Here is a 13296-nt window from a genome sequence, read left to right as displayed (position 1 = left end):
CAAGTGACGTAATCTAGGATTTTAAAATATTTAATATCTTCGTAGGGCTCGTCAAAGCGTATGTCATGGACAGTTTATGGTTCTCGAGGATCCAGTTGTTTGTAACAGTGTTATTGTTATGTATGTTTACACCCTCCTCCGGCAGCGAAATGGATTTTGTGACGTGCGGGTCGGTGGTGAAGCTGCTCAATGTGAAACACAACGTCAGATTACACTCTCATGATGTTCGTTATGGGTCTGGTGAGTGACTGTCATTCATGAATTCTGCTCGTTCCATATGTATGAGAGTGATGCTGAACGTTTGATATGTTATAGTGTATAATTTAACAATTGTCACGTATATTATATTTAACTTGAACAATCGACTCAGGCTCAAAAGCACCCAGTTCCCATTCAACCCTTAATCACTTTTTGGGTAATTTTTAACCAATATATATATATATATATATTGTTCAGGAGGCAAGTTTAGGAAAAGTCAACAAGCCTTGTACCGCTCAGATAAAGGATATATATTTTTTTAACCAATATATATATATTGGTTAAAAAAATATATATCCTTTATCTGAGCACACTCTATCCTATTACACACACACACACACACACATGTTGTGTTTCCATGTTTTATGGGACTTCCATAGACATAATGCTTTTATACTGTACAAACTTTATATTCTATCCCTAAACCTAACCCTACCCTAAACCTAACCCTCACAGAAAACTTTCTGCATTTTACCTTTCAAAAACATAATTTAGTATGATTTATAAGCTGTTTTCCTCATGGGGACCGTCAAAATGTCCCCACAAGGTCAAAAATTTCGGGTTTTACTATCCTTATGTGATAAATACACACACACACACACACACACACACACACACACAAACAAAAGGACTAGATTCTAAACAGTACCCCCTTCGTACTGTTCATGGCAAATTTGACACACCATAGAAAATGAATGAATGTAACACAAGAGCATTTGTCAAGTAAAAATAAATAAATCAGACACAATACAGAACACACACACACACACACAGAGAGAGAAATGAATGGGTGAGACTAAAACAGAGTAATTTTTTTGGAAAGTTTACACTAAGGTGAAGGAGCTGCACAACATATAGTCAGGTTTGGCTGCAAGCATATTGTGGTATCATTGCAAAGTCTTACCCTTCAGCCCTAGTAGTAAAAAATGCAACAATTATACAAATAATTGACTTTTATAATGTCTAAATATTTATCCAATGCATTTCTTGTGATAATATCTAGAAATGAAGCTTGTTACAACATTGGCTTATAGAAATTAGCCAATTAATGGAGCACTAAAACCACTTGCTATAGTTGTCATTTTATGTCATTGGTATTTTTATTCCAGCAGATGTCATTAGAGACCCCAATGCATGATATTTTGATGTTTTGACAATTATTCAATTTACTGAAATGGTTTTCATTTAAGTAAAAATAACATAGAATGTGCTTATTTAATATGAACATGAATGGTGTAATTGAGTAATTTAGAGGTAAATAGTCAGAGTCTGTTTTGAGTTGCTGTTTTATCTCGTGGATGCAATGTGAAACAACCATTTACGAATGAGTTTCATCTGTAACTGTAACAAACACCATCTGTTCATGAGCTGTTATATAATTGTGTTTAATTCCAGGTAGTGGCCAGCAGTCTGTGACAGGTGTGATTGCAGTAGAGGATAGTAACAGTTACTGGAGTGTGCGGGGCACCAGTGAAGCTGAATGCCATCGAGGCACTCCTGTAAAATGTGGACAGAACATCCGCCTTACCCATGTCAACACGGCCCGCAATTTACACAGCCACTACTTTACATCCCCTCTGTCTTCAAATCAGGTTTGAAACAGAATATTGAAAAGTCACCATAGTCACACTTTGTCTTAAAGCTGATCCAAGTTCATATGTCACACTTTTCATTCAGGAGGTCAGTGCGTTTGGGGAGAATGGCGAGGGTGACCATCTTGATGAATGGACCGTTTTGTGTGCAGGCTCAGTTTGGCAGCGTGACGAGTCAGTTCAGTTCCGCCACACTGCCACTGACGCTCTGCTGTCTGTAACAGGCGAACAGTACGGCAGACCCATCCACGGCCAGAGAGAAGTGCACGGCATGATAATCAGCAGCCCGCACAGCTACTGGAGAACAATGGAGGGCGTCTTCATGAAACCGAGTGAGACAGGTTTCAGGGATTTCAGTAGCTCACTACACACAGAGTTTTAAAGGACAGTTGAACCTGCTGGACTGTCTATTTTATAGAGTTCTGTTGTTCTACTTTTTATTTCTTAAAAGCCTTGGGCCACAAGAGGAACCCTGAGCTGTTACATAAAACATGCCTCATGTTCAGTTTTAATACTTGAAGCATATGATTTTATTTGCACAGTCAATATTAAGAGCAAACAGATATTCAAGCTTTTCATTCAATAAAAGGTTTTTTTGGAAGGCAGAGTAAAGGCACTGTAGCTTTTCAAACTTTTTGAAAATGACAGTGTTTTTGTGGCATGAAAATATTTTGCTCACATATTAGAATAATGTTGGACCCAGTTTATATTAGGTCTTTAACTACTATGTACTTAACCATTTGATACAATGTACTTATTATGTATATATGTGTTGTTGCGATGTACTTACATTTAAAGTACCTGCATTTAATTACATCTGAAACTACACAAAACCTAACCAAAACCTCAGTAACAGAAAATTTGAATCTTGTGAGATTTTTGCAGAACAACATGTAGTTAAACAATAAGTACATTTTATTGTATTTATTTTAATGTTAGTACATAGACACATAATATTAAGTGGGAACTTTATTATTATTATTATATACTATACAAATCAAGGCAATCTATTTGCATCCTACAGAATAATAAATGCAATTTTACAGTCAGGCCATGGGCCCACAGCTATACTCGAGAAAACTTTTAAAATCTTAGAATAATAAATCAAGTCATGTCAATCAAGTAATTTACCTGTCAAGATAAATTAATCCTGAATACCTGAAAAAGCAAATTCATTTTCGCTTGAAAATCACAGGATCTGACAGGAAGGTAAACCTTTAGTAGCAGAATGGAGCACCCATGCTCTTTGCTAACCTCATCTTTAGATTGAAAACACTACAGCAGGAGTGGTAAAGTGTGATTCAAATTATGCAATATTGCAACAGTATTAACATTGTTTACCTCAAGTAACTTCCTACAATTATGTGGTGCTATATAATGATGTAGGGTATTTTTTAAAGGAAGCCATCTCAATTATGATAAAGGCTCCTGAACAGCTATTAGTATTGTACACACGTATTAGACATGCAATATTCAGGAAAAGCACGTTATATTGGAAGCTATTTATTTCTCATAGTAAGGTGACATCCTGCATACCAGAAGTAACAACATTTTTCAAGTTACACTAAAAGTCATTCATCTCTGTCCTAAATTTATTGTTGAGATCAAAACATGTTAAGAAGTGCCTTTTTTGTTTTTACACAGACCTCTACTATAATTATATATAGATGCTGTAAAATGTGAGTTATACCTTAAATGCCATTGATACAAGTGGATTACCATTTCTTGAGAATATGTTAACTTAAAGAATATTCCAGGTTCAATACAAGTTAAGCTCAGTCGACAGAATTGTGACAAATATTGATTACCATAAAAAAATCATTTTGACTTGTTCCTCCTTTCCTTTAAAAAAAAAACACCAATCTGTGTAACAGTGAGGCACTTAATGGAAGTTAATGAAGATTTAAAGAACTTTTCAGCTCAAATAATACTCAGTTTTAACAGAAGAATTGTTGTAAGTGCTATTTTTTTTATTATAAGCTTCACATTTCTGCCTTTAAACCCTCCATAAACGTGAACCATTTACTTCCATTGTGTCTCATTGTAACCTTGATTTGTTTTTAAGAATTTTTAATATTCAAACATGAACATTTTGTAATATTCCTCATTAAAAAGGCTCTAGAGTACATCACCTCAGAATGTGTTCACATTCTACTTCAGGTCTTGGAAAACAGTATTTTTGTTTAAATATGACTAACTTTGATGGCTTGTGTAAGCATGCTGTTTAAAGATGCTTTAAATTAAAGTGATCAAGGCTGGTTGATTTGTTTATAGTGCATTTATTTGTGTATATATCTACTGTATGAATGTACAACTTAAGAAAAAATTGAAAAACAGCATTAGTAAAAACATAAGCACAATCAAGTGATTTATAAATGTTTTGAAGCACAATAGGTTATGCTTTCATTATAATAAATGTTTAAATTTCAAATATGTATATTTAGCGCAAAAACACATGCATGTGTTTTTTTCCCCCCAGAGCTCCAGGTAGTGTTCAGTCCACAAGGTAAGGATCTTCCAGCTTTCTTTCTTTCAGAGTTACACTTACTTCATCAATTGCAGACTTAATGCTTTAGAAATAGGAGTACATACATCAGGAAAGCAATATGATTTCAGGGGAAAATAAAGAAATAATCATAGAAGGTTGACAGATTGTTTAGACATTATGCACAAATCTCACCGTTCAACTGGGATTTCTTCTTCACAAAGGTTAGCAAATACATGGAGATGTTTAAGTGCTGTCACATACTGTTAAAAAAATGTTTTAAAACTGTTAACTAATGCTGATCTTGCATTGGCAGTGAAAACATGCAACTGACCTCTTTTAGTTTAGATTACCAATGTCATATTTTTCTAAACAATTATCTGTAATAATGAAAGCCACTTCCCACCTTTGATTCATGCCAGTTGAAACACTTCTCTCTGTAATATTCAACAACCTCCTTGTAGGTTCTGCGCATATAGCCTGTGCTCTCTGATTTCTGAACACGTTGTGCTTGCTCTGGAGAATCTGTGGCCTTTTCAGCAATCTGTAGTATGGAGTCTCTGATCAATTCTCTTGCCTGTGGAAATGCATAACTTCATTACTAAACAATTAGGAGGACAATCTAGATTAGTGGTGTCATGATCATGCTCCTTACTAGCAGTTACAGTGTTTATTTATTGATCTTTACCTGCATTTCCTCGCCCAGTTTATTTTCAAAACTCGCCTTTTCTTCAGGGCTCTTGGAAGAAATGATTTGTTTCTGTAAAATGGACACAGTGGCGTCTAAATTAGGAACAGTGTCCATCTCTGCTGAGTTCTGGAGGAGATATTAATCAACAAATGTTATGGAAGTTGATGAACTTATTACATTCTCATTGAAGCAAAACCGCTGGAACTATCACACCAACACAAAAATATTACAAAACGTATCTGAATTTCAATTCATGGTATAAAACAGAACAATAATAAACATCTCGAGCATAAAAAAAGAGGAAAATAGCTTTATATATTCCCTTTTAAACCTGTTGTCATGAATGCTAAAGTGTCGTCACATCACTTTTCTATTCTGTAAATACAGAACAATACTAGCCAACACGACTGTTGCATAGCCATCATTACAACAGAAAGTGCTCAGCAATTATAGTTACCTGTTTTGAGTGAAAGTAGGCGATGTTAAGGCTCGAAGGTCTTCTGCGAACTGCTAATGTTGTTGACGTATTTTATTCTGAAAGTGGAAGTGCGTGATGACCATGGCAGAAACGTCTCACGATCACGTAACTGAAAGGGCAATGCTGCCATCTAGTGCCGAAGAAAACTACTGGCACTTTTTGTGTCCAAACGATTGTTTAGTAAATCCAGAGACTATTTAGCACAAACGGACCACTTCAATAAAAATGAATGGGAGAAATGGGAACGCCAAACAGCCAACGTATGTAGAAAGGAATTCACCCTTTACAGGTAAAAGAGCCAATCAGCTTTCAGATACAGACATCGCCTGTCAATCAACTCGAGAACGCGCATGGACATTGGATGACGGGAAAGTTGCGTTGGGGGGTGTTCGCTGTCCTTCATGTCGCGGCGCCATTTTGTGGTCGGTTCTGCATAACATTGATGCATTTAATACCGAATTATCACCTTTGCTGAGAGAGTTACAGTAAATTTGGCATCTTCTCACATCTGACTTAATCCACCACTCTCTATTTTTCTTATTCTGGAAAGTAATTCAAATGTAATAGTGTATTTTTTTTAAGTAGCTCTTGGATTAAATGAGTAAGTGAAAATAATATTAGCTGTGATCTCCCATTCGTCGCTGTCAAAGTTTATCCTGCAGTCGTTTACTTCCACGTTCCAAAACCCGGAGTGCGAAAAATAGCTGTGTAGGCCTATCATTTCGAAGGTTGTGCGCTTGGTAGGACGCGTCCTTTGAAGGCTGCAGTATACCGAGCATCCTCCTTTTAACAAGCCTCATTTAAACGAGACGGTCTTCATAGGACAAACGGAAACCGAACTTATCATGGTTGCTATGACAGCACGCCACTCTTTAACAATTGCGAGCAATTTGAGTGAGAAGGGAACAAAATCCCTTTGGAAGAGAATGTGTGAGGTAAATTTTAGGAGAGTTGATGTAGAGGGAAAGAAATAGATTTTACAGATGTTCATTTAGTCTGTAATATTTAATAATATATTACTATAATTATGCATATTATATCCTCTGCACCTGTCTACTGAGGTACTTGCATTTGAACATCACATTTCGAGCACATTGGCTTCATTTTATTTAGACAAATTATGTTAATTTCTGTTGAAGCAAAGAATTGTGGGTTGTGAATGCCCACAAACGGGCGGATCTAGAAAAATATTTATGGGGTGGCGAGAGGGGGGCAGGAATTTTTGAGGGGTGACAACATATGGCAGACTTATATTTACTTAATTTAATCACGTTTATCACAGTTTGATGATAAATAGTATGTACACACTACAAAAGGGCACAGGCTGCCATTTACAAACTCATACAGACAAACTTAATCTCATGCAATCAATGTCTTGCATTTGAGGTTTCATGTGAAACAGTTCCTATTAGGAATAAGTGACCATACAATGTGATCTCACTTAATAGGAGATAGAAGTATGATTGAAGTAAGGGCATTATCACCGGAAAGGCATTAAGTCTCTTGCCGTTCTGGCGTCATCTCGTGCTGCATTCAGTGCAGTCGGACATTGGAGATTCGCGCTCAGAAATTGTCAAATTGGCCATAACTTTTAATTCTTTGCTGCCAACTGGGGTGGCAACAGGGTGGCAAGGTATTCTTTTAGGGTGGCATTTGCCCTATGCCACCCCGGTAGATCCGCCCCTGCCCACGAAGGATACATCTCATGCATCCTCCAAATTCCTGTGAAAAAGGTTGCATTAGCAGACTTTGAAAAGAGACACTGACACAGGCAATGTCTATTAACTCAAATGTTGACGGTTTCTTAATTGTGGCATCATTTACACCACGACTAACAATTTTTCTCCGATTTTTAGTGTAACGGTCGGGGGCCGGCCAAGATGGCATCTGGTACGGACGATCTGTTTCGACACTTGTCACTATTAAATAGAATGATAACCTTCATTCCACCTTTCCTCGAGACCATATGTAAACAAAGTCATGCCCATGACCCCGGAGGAGGAACTTCCGGCTCATCCTCTTTACCTTTCTCGCCTTAGAGACCAGGTAGAGGTAGGAAACCAATTTAATATTGTTTGTTCACCACTAAATTCATCACCCAGACGGTGCAGGCAGAGGCGGATTAAGGTGGTCAGGGGCCCCTAGGCTGCTCTTTGTGTGAGGAAAATGCCCGGTATGAAAAAGAGAGCACCCCTCTTGCGTTGGTTACAGGCAAAGTCATAAATAGCTGGAGTGCTATATCAACATTTGGAAACACTGATTGTAGTTTCGTTGCTCTTATAAGTTGCAGCAGTGACCTTGCTGAGGTGTCCTCATTTTCTTTGATAAATTGTCCAATTCCGTCCACAAAATCCTCCTCTAGATCACCTGCATATTTCTTCTGCAGATTAGCTGCTCCTGTGTGAAGATCTTGAAGTATCCAGTCAATTTAGGGATTTTTTTTTAGTATATCTTGGTCACCTTATTCCTTTTAACTTTTCATTAACAGTGACGTAAATGAAAATGATTGACATGATTTGACCAGCAGCTGATTGGACAGATGTGACCCTGCTTATTTTTTTTTTTTTTATGTTTCTTATGGGCCAATGAGGGTCTTTTTTTGTTTGCAGTGAAGTAAATAAAATTAAAAAAAAAAAATAGGCTGGCCAATCCTATGCAAGCCTGTGAATTAATCCATGCCTGGGTGCAGGTGTCTTGTGTACCTGTGAATTGTGGTGTTTTTAATGCATATTGCTACGTTGTAGTTGAAGCTACCATGGTATTGTTTCCTTAAGATACCTATTTAATGTTATATATCCACTAATCAATTCATCACCCAGGTGGTGCAGGTGCCTTGTGTTTGTGAGAATTGGAGTGGTTTAATGTATATTATATATATTATTGTTTGTGTATCTATATATATATATATAATATATTAAGCTACCATTCCAATGTTTTCTGTATTACCATAAGCTAGGTATAACACACTAGCTATTCACTGTTGGTGGTAATTTCTGTTTTCTTTCAGTCTCCACCAGCAAAAATACATTGATTTACTGTATTTTAAGTATAATAGCCCTATTGTGCCCTATATCTGTGATAAGGCAGGCGAGGAAGGAGGATCTAAATACAGCTTTATTCAACTGAAAAATAAACAAGCTACTCAGAATAAAAAGAAAAGAAAAACACATGGAACCAAGCACATACAATACATGCAAAGACTGACTAACAACCAGGGGAAACAAGGGCTTAAATAGACAAGGGAAAACAAGGAACACCTGGGGAAACAATCAGGTAAAATCAGGGAGAACTTGAATTTAAAAAAGGGAGGGAGAATTATGAAATAAAACTACAAAAGGACTACAAAACAAACAGGAAACAGGAAAGTGGGAACTAAACAGGAATTTCAACATAAAAGCACAAAAACATAAATATGTGACAGAGCTGATTCCAGACGCTAAGTAAACAAAGTAAATTGTCCATGGGGTGTAGGGGAAAACAGGTGGTTCAGGGGGGCACAAGGGGCAAACAGGCAGTTCAAGGGGGCACAAGGGGCAAGGAGAGCAGAGGAACATAGCAAAATAGGGAGGTTTGAGACTGAGGTGAAGGCGGAGGGAGTGAGTTCCAAGGAGACCAGAGCAGATCCGGCAGAGGGCCAGGAGACCAAGGGGACCAGAGCAGATCAGGCGGATGGCCAGGAGACCAAGGGGACCAGAGCACATCAGGCGGACGGCCAGGTGACCAAGTGGACCAGAGCAGATCAGGTGGATGACAAGGAGACCAAGGAGGCCAGAGCAGATCCGGCAGATGGCCAGAAGACCAAGGAGACCACCTCAAGGTGGAGACTGGGTCACTCACATCCCACGTGTGGCAAACAGAGGGGCCAAGCGGCCAGGACAGGGCCTCTCCAAAGAGAGTAGCGGTTACTGTAGTACGGGGTAGCCCAGGTCGATCTCTTTGCATCTAGGCAAACAACTCATTGTCAGGAGTGGTACTCCCTCATGGTACAGAGGGGCAGTTTAGGCCTAGGTGCTCTGTCACAAGAATGGCCGACAGGGTTGTTGTATGCTTCCCCCCTTTTTCCTCTGATTCCTCAAGTACTCAGGAGGGTCAGGGAGGGTTATTACACAGTTCTGCTTGTAGCTCCACGCTGGCCAGGAAGACCATGGTTTTAGACCTGATTCCACTAATGCAGGGTTACCTGTGGCAACTACCGTCATGAGCAGATTTTCTGTCAAGCGGAGGGACAGATTTGGCATCCTAACCCAACTTCCCTGCGATTATGGTTTTGGCCTCTACGGAGTGTGTCTCTCAGCAGTTAGATGAGACTGTCCATGAGACACTGAGCAATGCTAGAGCTCCATCTACTCAAGCTAATTACTCACTAAGGTGGAGAATACGCAGGGCTTTAGATGTTCTGAGCAGCTCTTTGTGTGCTTTGGCGGATGGCGGATGGCGGAAAGGGAATGTTGTCTCCAAACAGAGGTTAGCTCATTGTGTTGTTGATGCTATTTCCCTAGCCTATCACACCCAGGCTGCATTTGGGAGGGTTACGTGCAGCTGCTTCTAGCACGCAGCAGCCTGCTTGCACCTGGCTCGTCAGTCACATAACATGGTTAGTGCATGGCGTTTTGAAGTGGGACCCCTTGTGTCACTACAATCGACACAACGTTGAGTGAGTGACAGAAGGGGAATGTCATGGTTACTGTTGTAACCTCCATTACCCGATGAAAGGAATGAGACATTGTGTTCCCCTTGCCACGTCACTATCCACTAATGCGCCGTAACCTTATTCTCGGCTCCTCAGTGAAAACAGTTGCTCGCCCACTCCCCTTTATACCCATATGTCCGGGGGCGGGGCATGGAAATTCTGTCTGCCAACTTGACATTGGCCTTTTCTCAAGTTCAGAGGCTCTCAGAAGAGACACCTTGTGTCACTACTATCAACACAACGTCTCGTTCCTGACATTGGGGAATGGAGGTTACAACAATAACCATGACGTTACTTTGTATGAATGGAGATGGCTGTCATATTTGAATGGAGTAAGTATTTTTCCTAACATGTATCACAAACCAATATACCCATATATTGCCTTAATCTTGAGGAATATTGGAATCTCTTCAGCATGTACAGTGTTGATCACATTGCATTCGCCAGTTTTATAAGTTGTATTATTAACTATGATGGAATTTTATTTTGTAGGACTTCGTTAGACAGGGGTTTGCCAAACTTTGATTCCAATGTAGCCAAAACTAAAGAGGGCAGGGTGTTTGATGGGACTTGATGTGACAGATGATCCTGAGGCATGGCATACTACATATCCAATGCTTTTCCTCTCAGCTTGCTCCAAGCACTGTCTCAGCTGATGCCTTCTTGCAAGTATTTTGGTGATGTTCTTGAAGTTGCAAACAACAGTGGACACCTTCTTGAAATATGCGTGCTTTGCCTCAAAGCGCATACAAGATAAATGAACTAATGGACCATATTGCAGCATAAGTGAAGGGTAGTGCACTAAAAAATGCATTTTCGGAATGACACCATCAGGAAAGATTTTATGAAATACTGATATAAACTCTCCTCCAGAAAAATGTTTCTCTTCCAGATAGGGTATCCATGACCTTCTAACCTTCTCTTCTCGCAGTAAATCGTAGCAGTTCCAATAATGGCTGGACATAAGACCCAACCATCAGTGGTAGCAGTCGAAACAGTGTCCAGATTTCTGAAGCTTTACCAGAAAGATGAGTTCACAGCATTCTCTCAGTCAGAATTTGCAGCTAAGATGTTTTGTCATTTACAGAATATGAAACATTTTCAATTTCAAAATTAAGTTGAGCTATGGTGAAGTGTTTATCCTGGATAAGCTGATAAAGTGTCCACCTCAGAACTTTAGGGATGACTCCCTGCAAAATATCATGCATCGCATTAGGTGGAAACAAGTGAGTTATCAATGAAAGAGCATAGTTAAGAGATGAAAAACAGCACTCTCTCAGAACATGATAAACAGTTCCATAATCAGGATTTTCATAGACAGCCTGAAGATGGTATTTGTAGTTAGTACTGTCTCTTAGAGTAAAGTCCTCTTCCCTGAATTTGGCAGTGATGTCATCATTTGTGGTCATGCTAAACCAGTATAATCTTCCAACTCAATCAAAGAGTGAGCTGAAAGATTGTCTGCTGATATGGTGACTATTGTGCCATAGCACCTTCTGTTTTCACCATTACACGACAGAGTCACTCCTTCAGTCTTAAGATGCATCACTTCTTCAATCAAAGGCTGAAAAAGATTGCTGTAGTTCAGGGGTGCCCAATACGTCGATCGCGATCTACCAGTCGATCGCAAAGGCAATGCTGGTAGATCGCATGAATTTTAAATGTGCTTTCGTTAAATTTTAATAAAAAAAAAAAATAAAATAAATAAATAAATATATATATATATATATATATATATATATATATATATATATATCTTTCCTTCATTAGTTTCTGTCTGACTTGCACTTGACGAGTACATTTTGACCAGGCAAGATTTATGTTTATTCTGTTGCCATGACAACTATGTTCGGGCCTTCCAAGGGCTTCTGAGAACAGAGCGCGAAATTGCCTTGGATAGTCCACTGAATCACTTCTGTGCTCATTTTTGTTTCAGTCTCTAGACAGAACATTATTGCAATTTAGAGAAGAGTGTGGTGATATCACTTAACAGTTCCTTTACAGGGAGAAAAAAAATACATTTATATATTTTTAATAATAACTTATCGTCATGGTTACTGTTGTAAGCTCCGTTCACCGAGGGAGGGAACGAGACGTTGTGTTGAATGAAGTGACACAAGGGGTCTTCCTGGGACGCCAAACGTACCTCTGAACCTGAGAAAATGCCAATGTCAAGTTGGCAGACAGAATTTGCATGCCCCGCCCCGGACATACGGGTATAAAGGGAAGCGGGGCAGCGAGTGCCAGTCAGGATTTTGCACTGAAGAGCCGAAAATAAGGTACGGCTGTTTACAGTGGAAGGTCTAGTGCTGTGGCAGGAGGGACACAACGTCTCGTTCCCTCCCTCGGGGAACGGAGGTTACAACAGTAACCATGACGTTCCCCCTTCTGTCACTCACTCGACGTTGTGTCGAATGAAGTGACACAAGGGGTCCCATCTAAAAACACCACGCACTGGCCGTGTTACGTGAACTGTCAAGACAGGTGCAAGCAGGCTACTGCGTGCTAGAGGCAACTGTGTCGGCTCCACGTAGCCCTCCTCAACGCCCCCAAAGAGATGTCACATACAGACCTTAGGTTACCCGCACCCCTGAGGTGCTACATGACTAGCATGGGAGCAAATACACCACGAGGGTTGTGAAGCCGTACGTGGGCTGCACGTAGCCCTCCTCAACGCCCCCAAAGAGATGTCACATACAGACCTTATGTTCCCCGCACACCTGAGGGGGGGAACAGGTGCTACATGAATAGCATAGGAGCAAGCCCGGCAGCCACGGCCTTTTCTATCACTATGTCTCTCACAAAGGACGTGAAGGGGCTGGGGCTATGTTAACATTATGAAACGTGTCGGGGAAGGCAGTCATTCCCGCTCCTATTCTTTCAGGGGGAAAAGACCCTGCGGAGGCCACATCCTGCCCAGTCTACGGGGAGGTAACATGTGGCAAATATACCACGAGGGTTGTGAAGCCGTACGTGGAAAATGGCACGGTGGTAGGTCCAGCCTAATGAGGGTGGACTTTACAAGCACGGCGACTGGGGCAGCGGGGCTGCCCGAGGGAAACGCGGGTCCACCGACAGGAGGACCGTACAGCGGGGAATACA

The 13296-nt window shown here is 40.1% G+C and overlaps 2 protein-coding genes across 2 annotated transcripts; one reads left to right on the top strand and one right to left on the bottom strand.

Moving 5' to 3' along the window:
* The first annotated feature begins 9 nt into the window (after positions 1–9).
* LOC127628218 (stromal cell-derived factor 2-like) lies at positions 10–3937 on the top strand. Its single transcript, XM_052104979.1, has 3 exons — positions 10–240; positions 1654–1850; positions 1936–3937. The coding sequence occupies exons 1-3, from the start codon at positions 66–68 to the stop codon at positions 2230–2232; spliced, it is 669 nt and encodes a 222-aa protein (XP_051960939.1). The 5' UTR covers positions 10–65; the 3' UTR covers positions 2233–3937.
* Positions 3938–4122: 185 nt separating this feature from the next.
* LOC127628219 (legumain-like) lies at positions 4123–5627 on the bottom strand. The gene is made up of 5 exons (XM_052104981.1): positions 5484–5627; positions 5024–5152; positions 4742–4912; positions 4531–4598; positions 4123–4420 (listed from the first exon to the last, which is right to left on the bottom strand). Exons 2-5 carry the CDS (start codon positions 5138–5140, stop codon positions 4345–4347), a joined length of 432 nt encoding a protein of 143 aa, XP_051960941.1. The 5' UTR covers positions 5141–5152; positions 5484–5627; the 3' UTR covers positions 4123–4344.
* Between the last annotated feature and the right edge of the window lie 7669 nt (positions 5628–13296).

This window comes from Xyrauchen texanus, chromosome 34 (assembly GCF_025860055.1).
Source record: "Xyrauchen texanus isolate HMW12.3.18 chromosome 34, RBS_HiC_50CHRs, whole genome shotgun sequence".
Taxonomy (NCBI): domain Eukaryota; kingdom Metazoa; phylum Chordata; class Actinopteri; order Cypriniformes; family Catostomidae; genus Xyrauchen; species Xyrauchen texanus.
The sequence above is the reverse complement of the archived record's forward strand: the minus strand, read 5'-3'. Positions and strand labels throughout refer to the sequence as shown.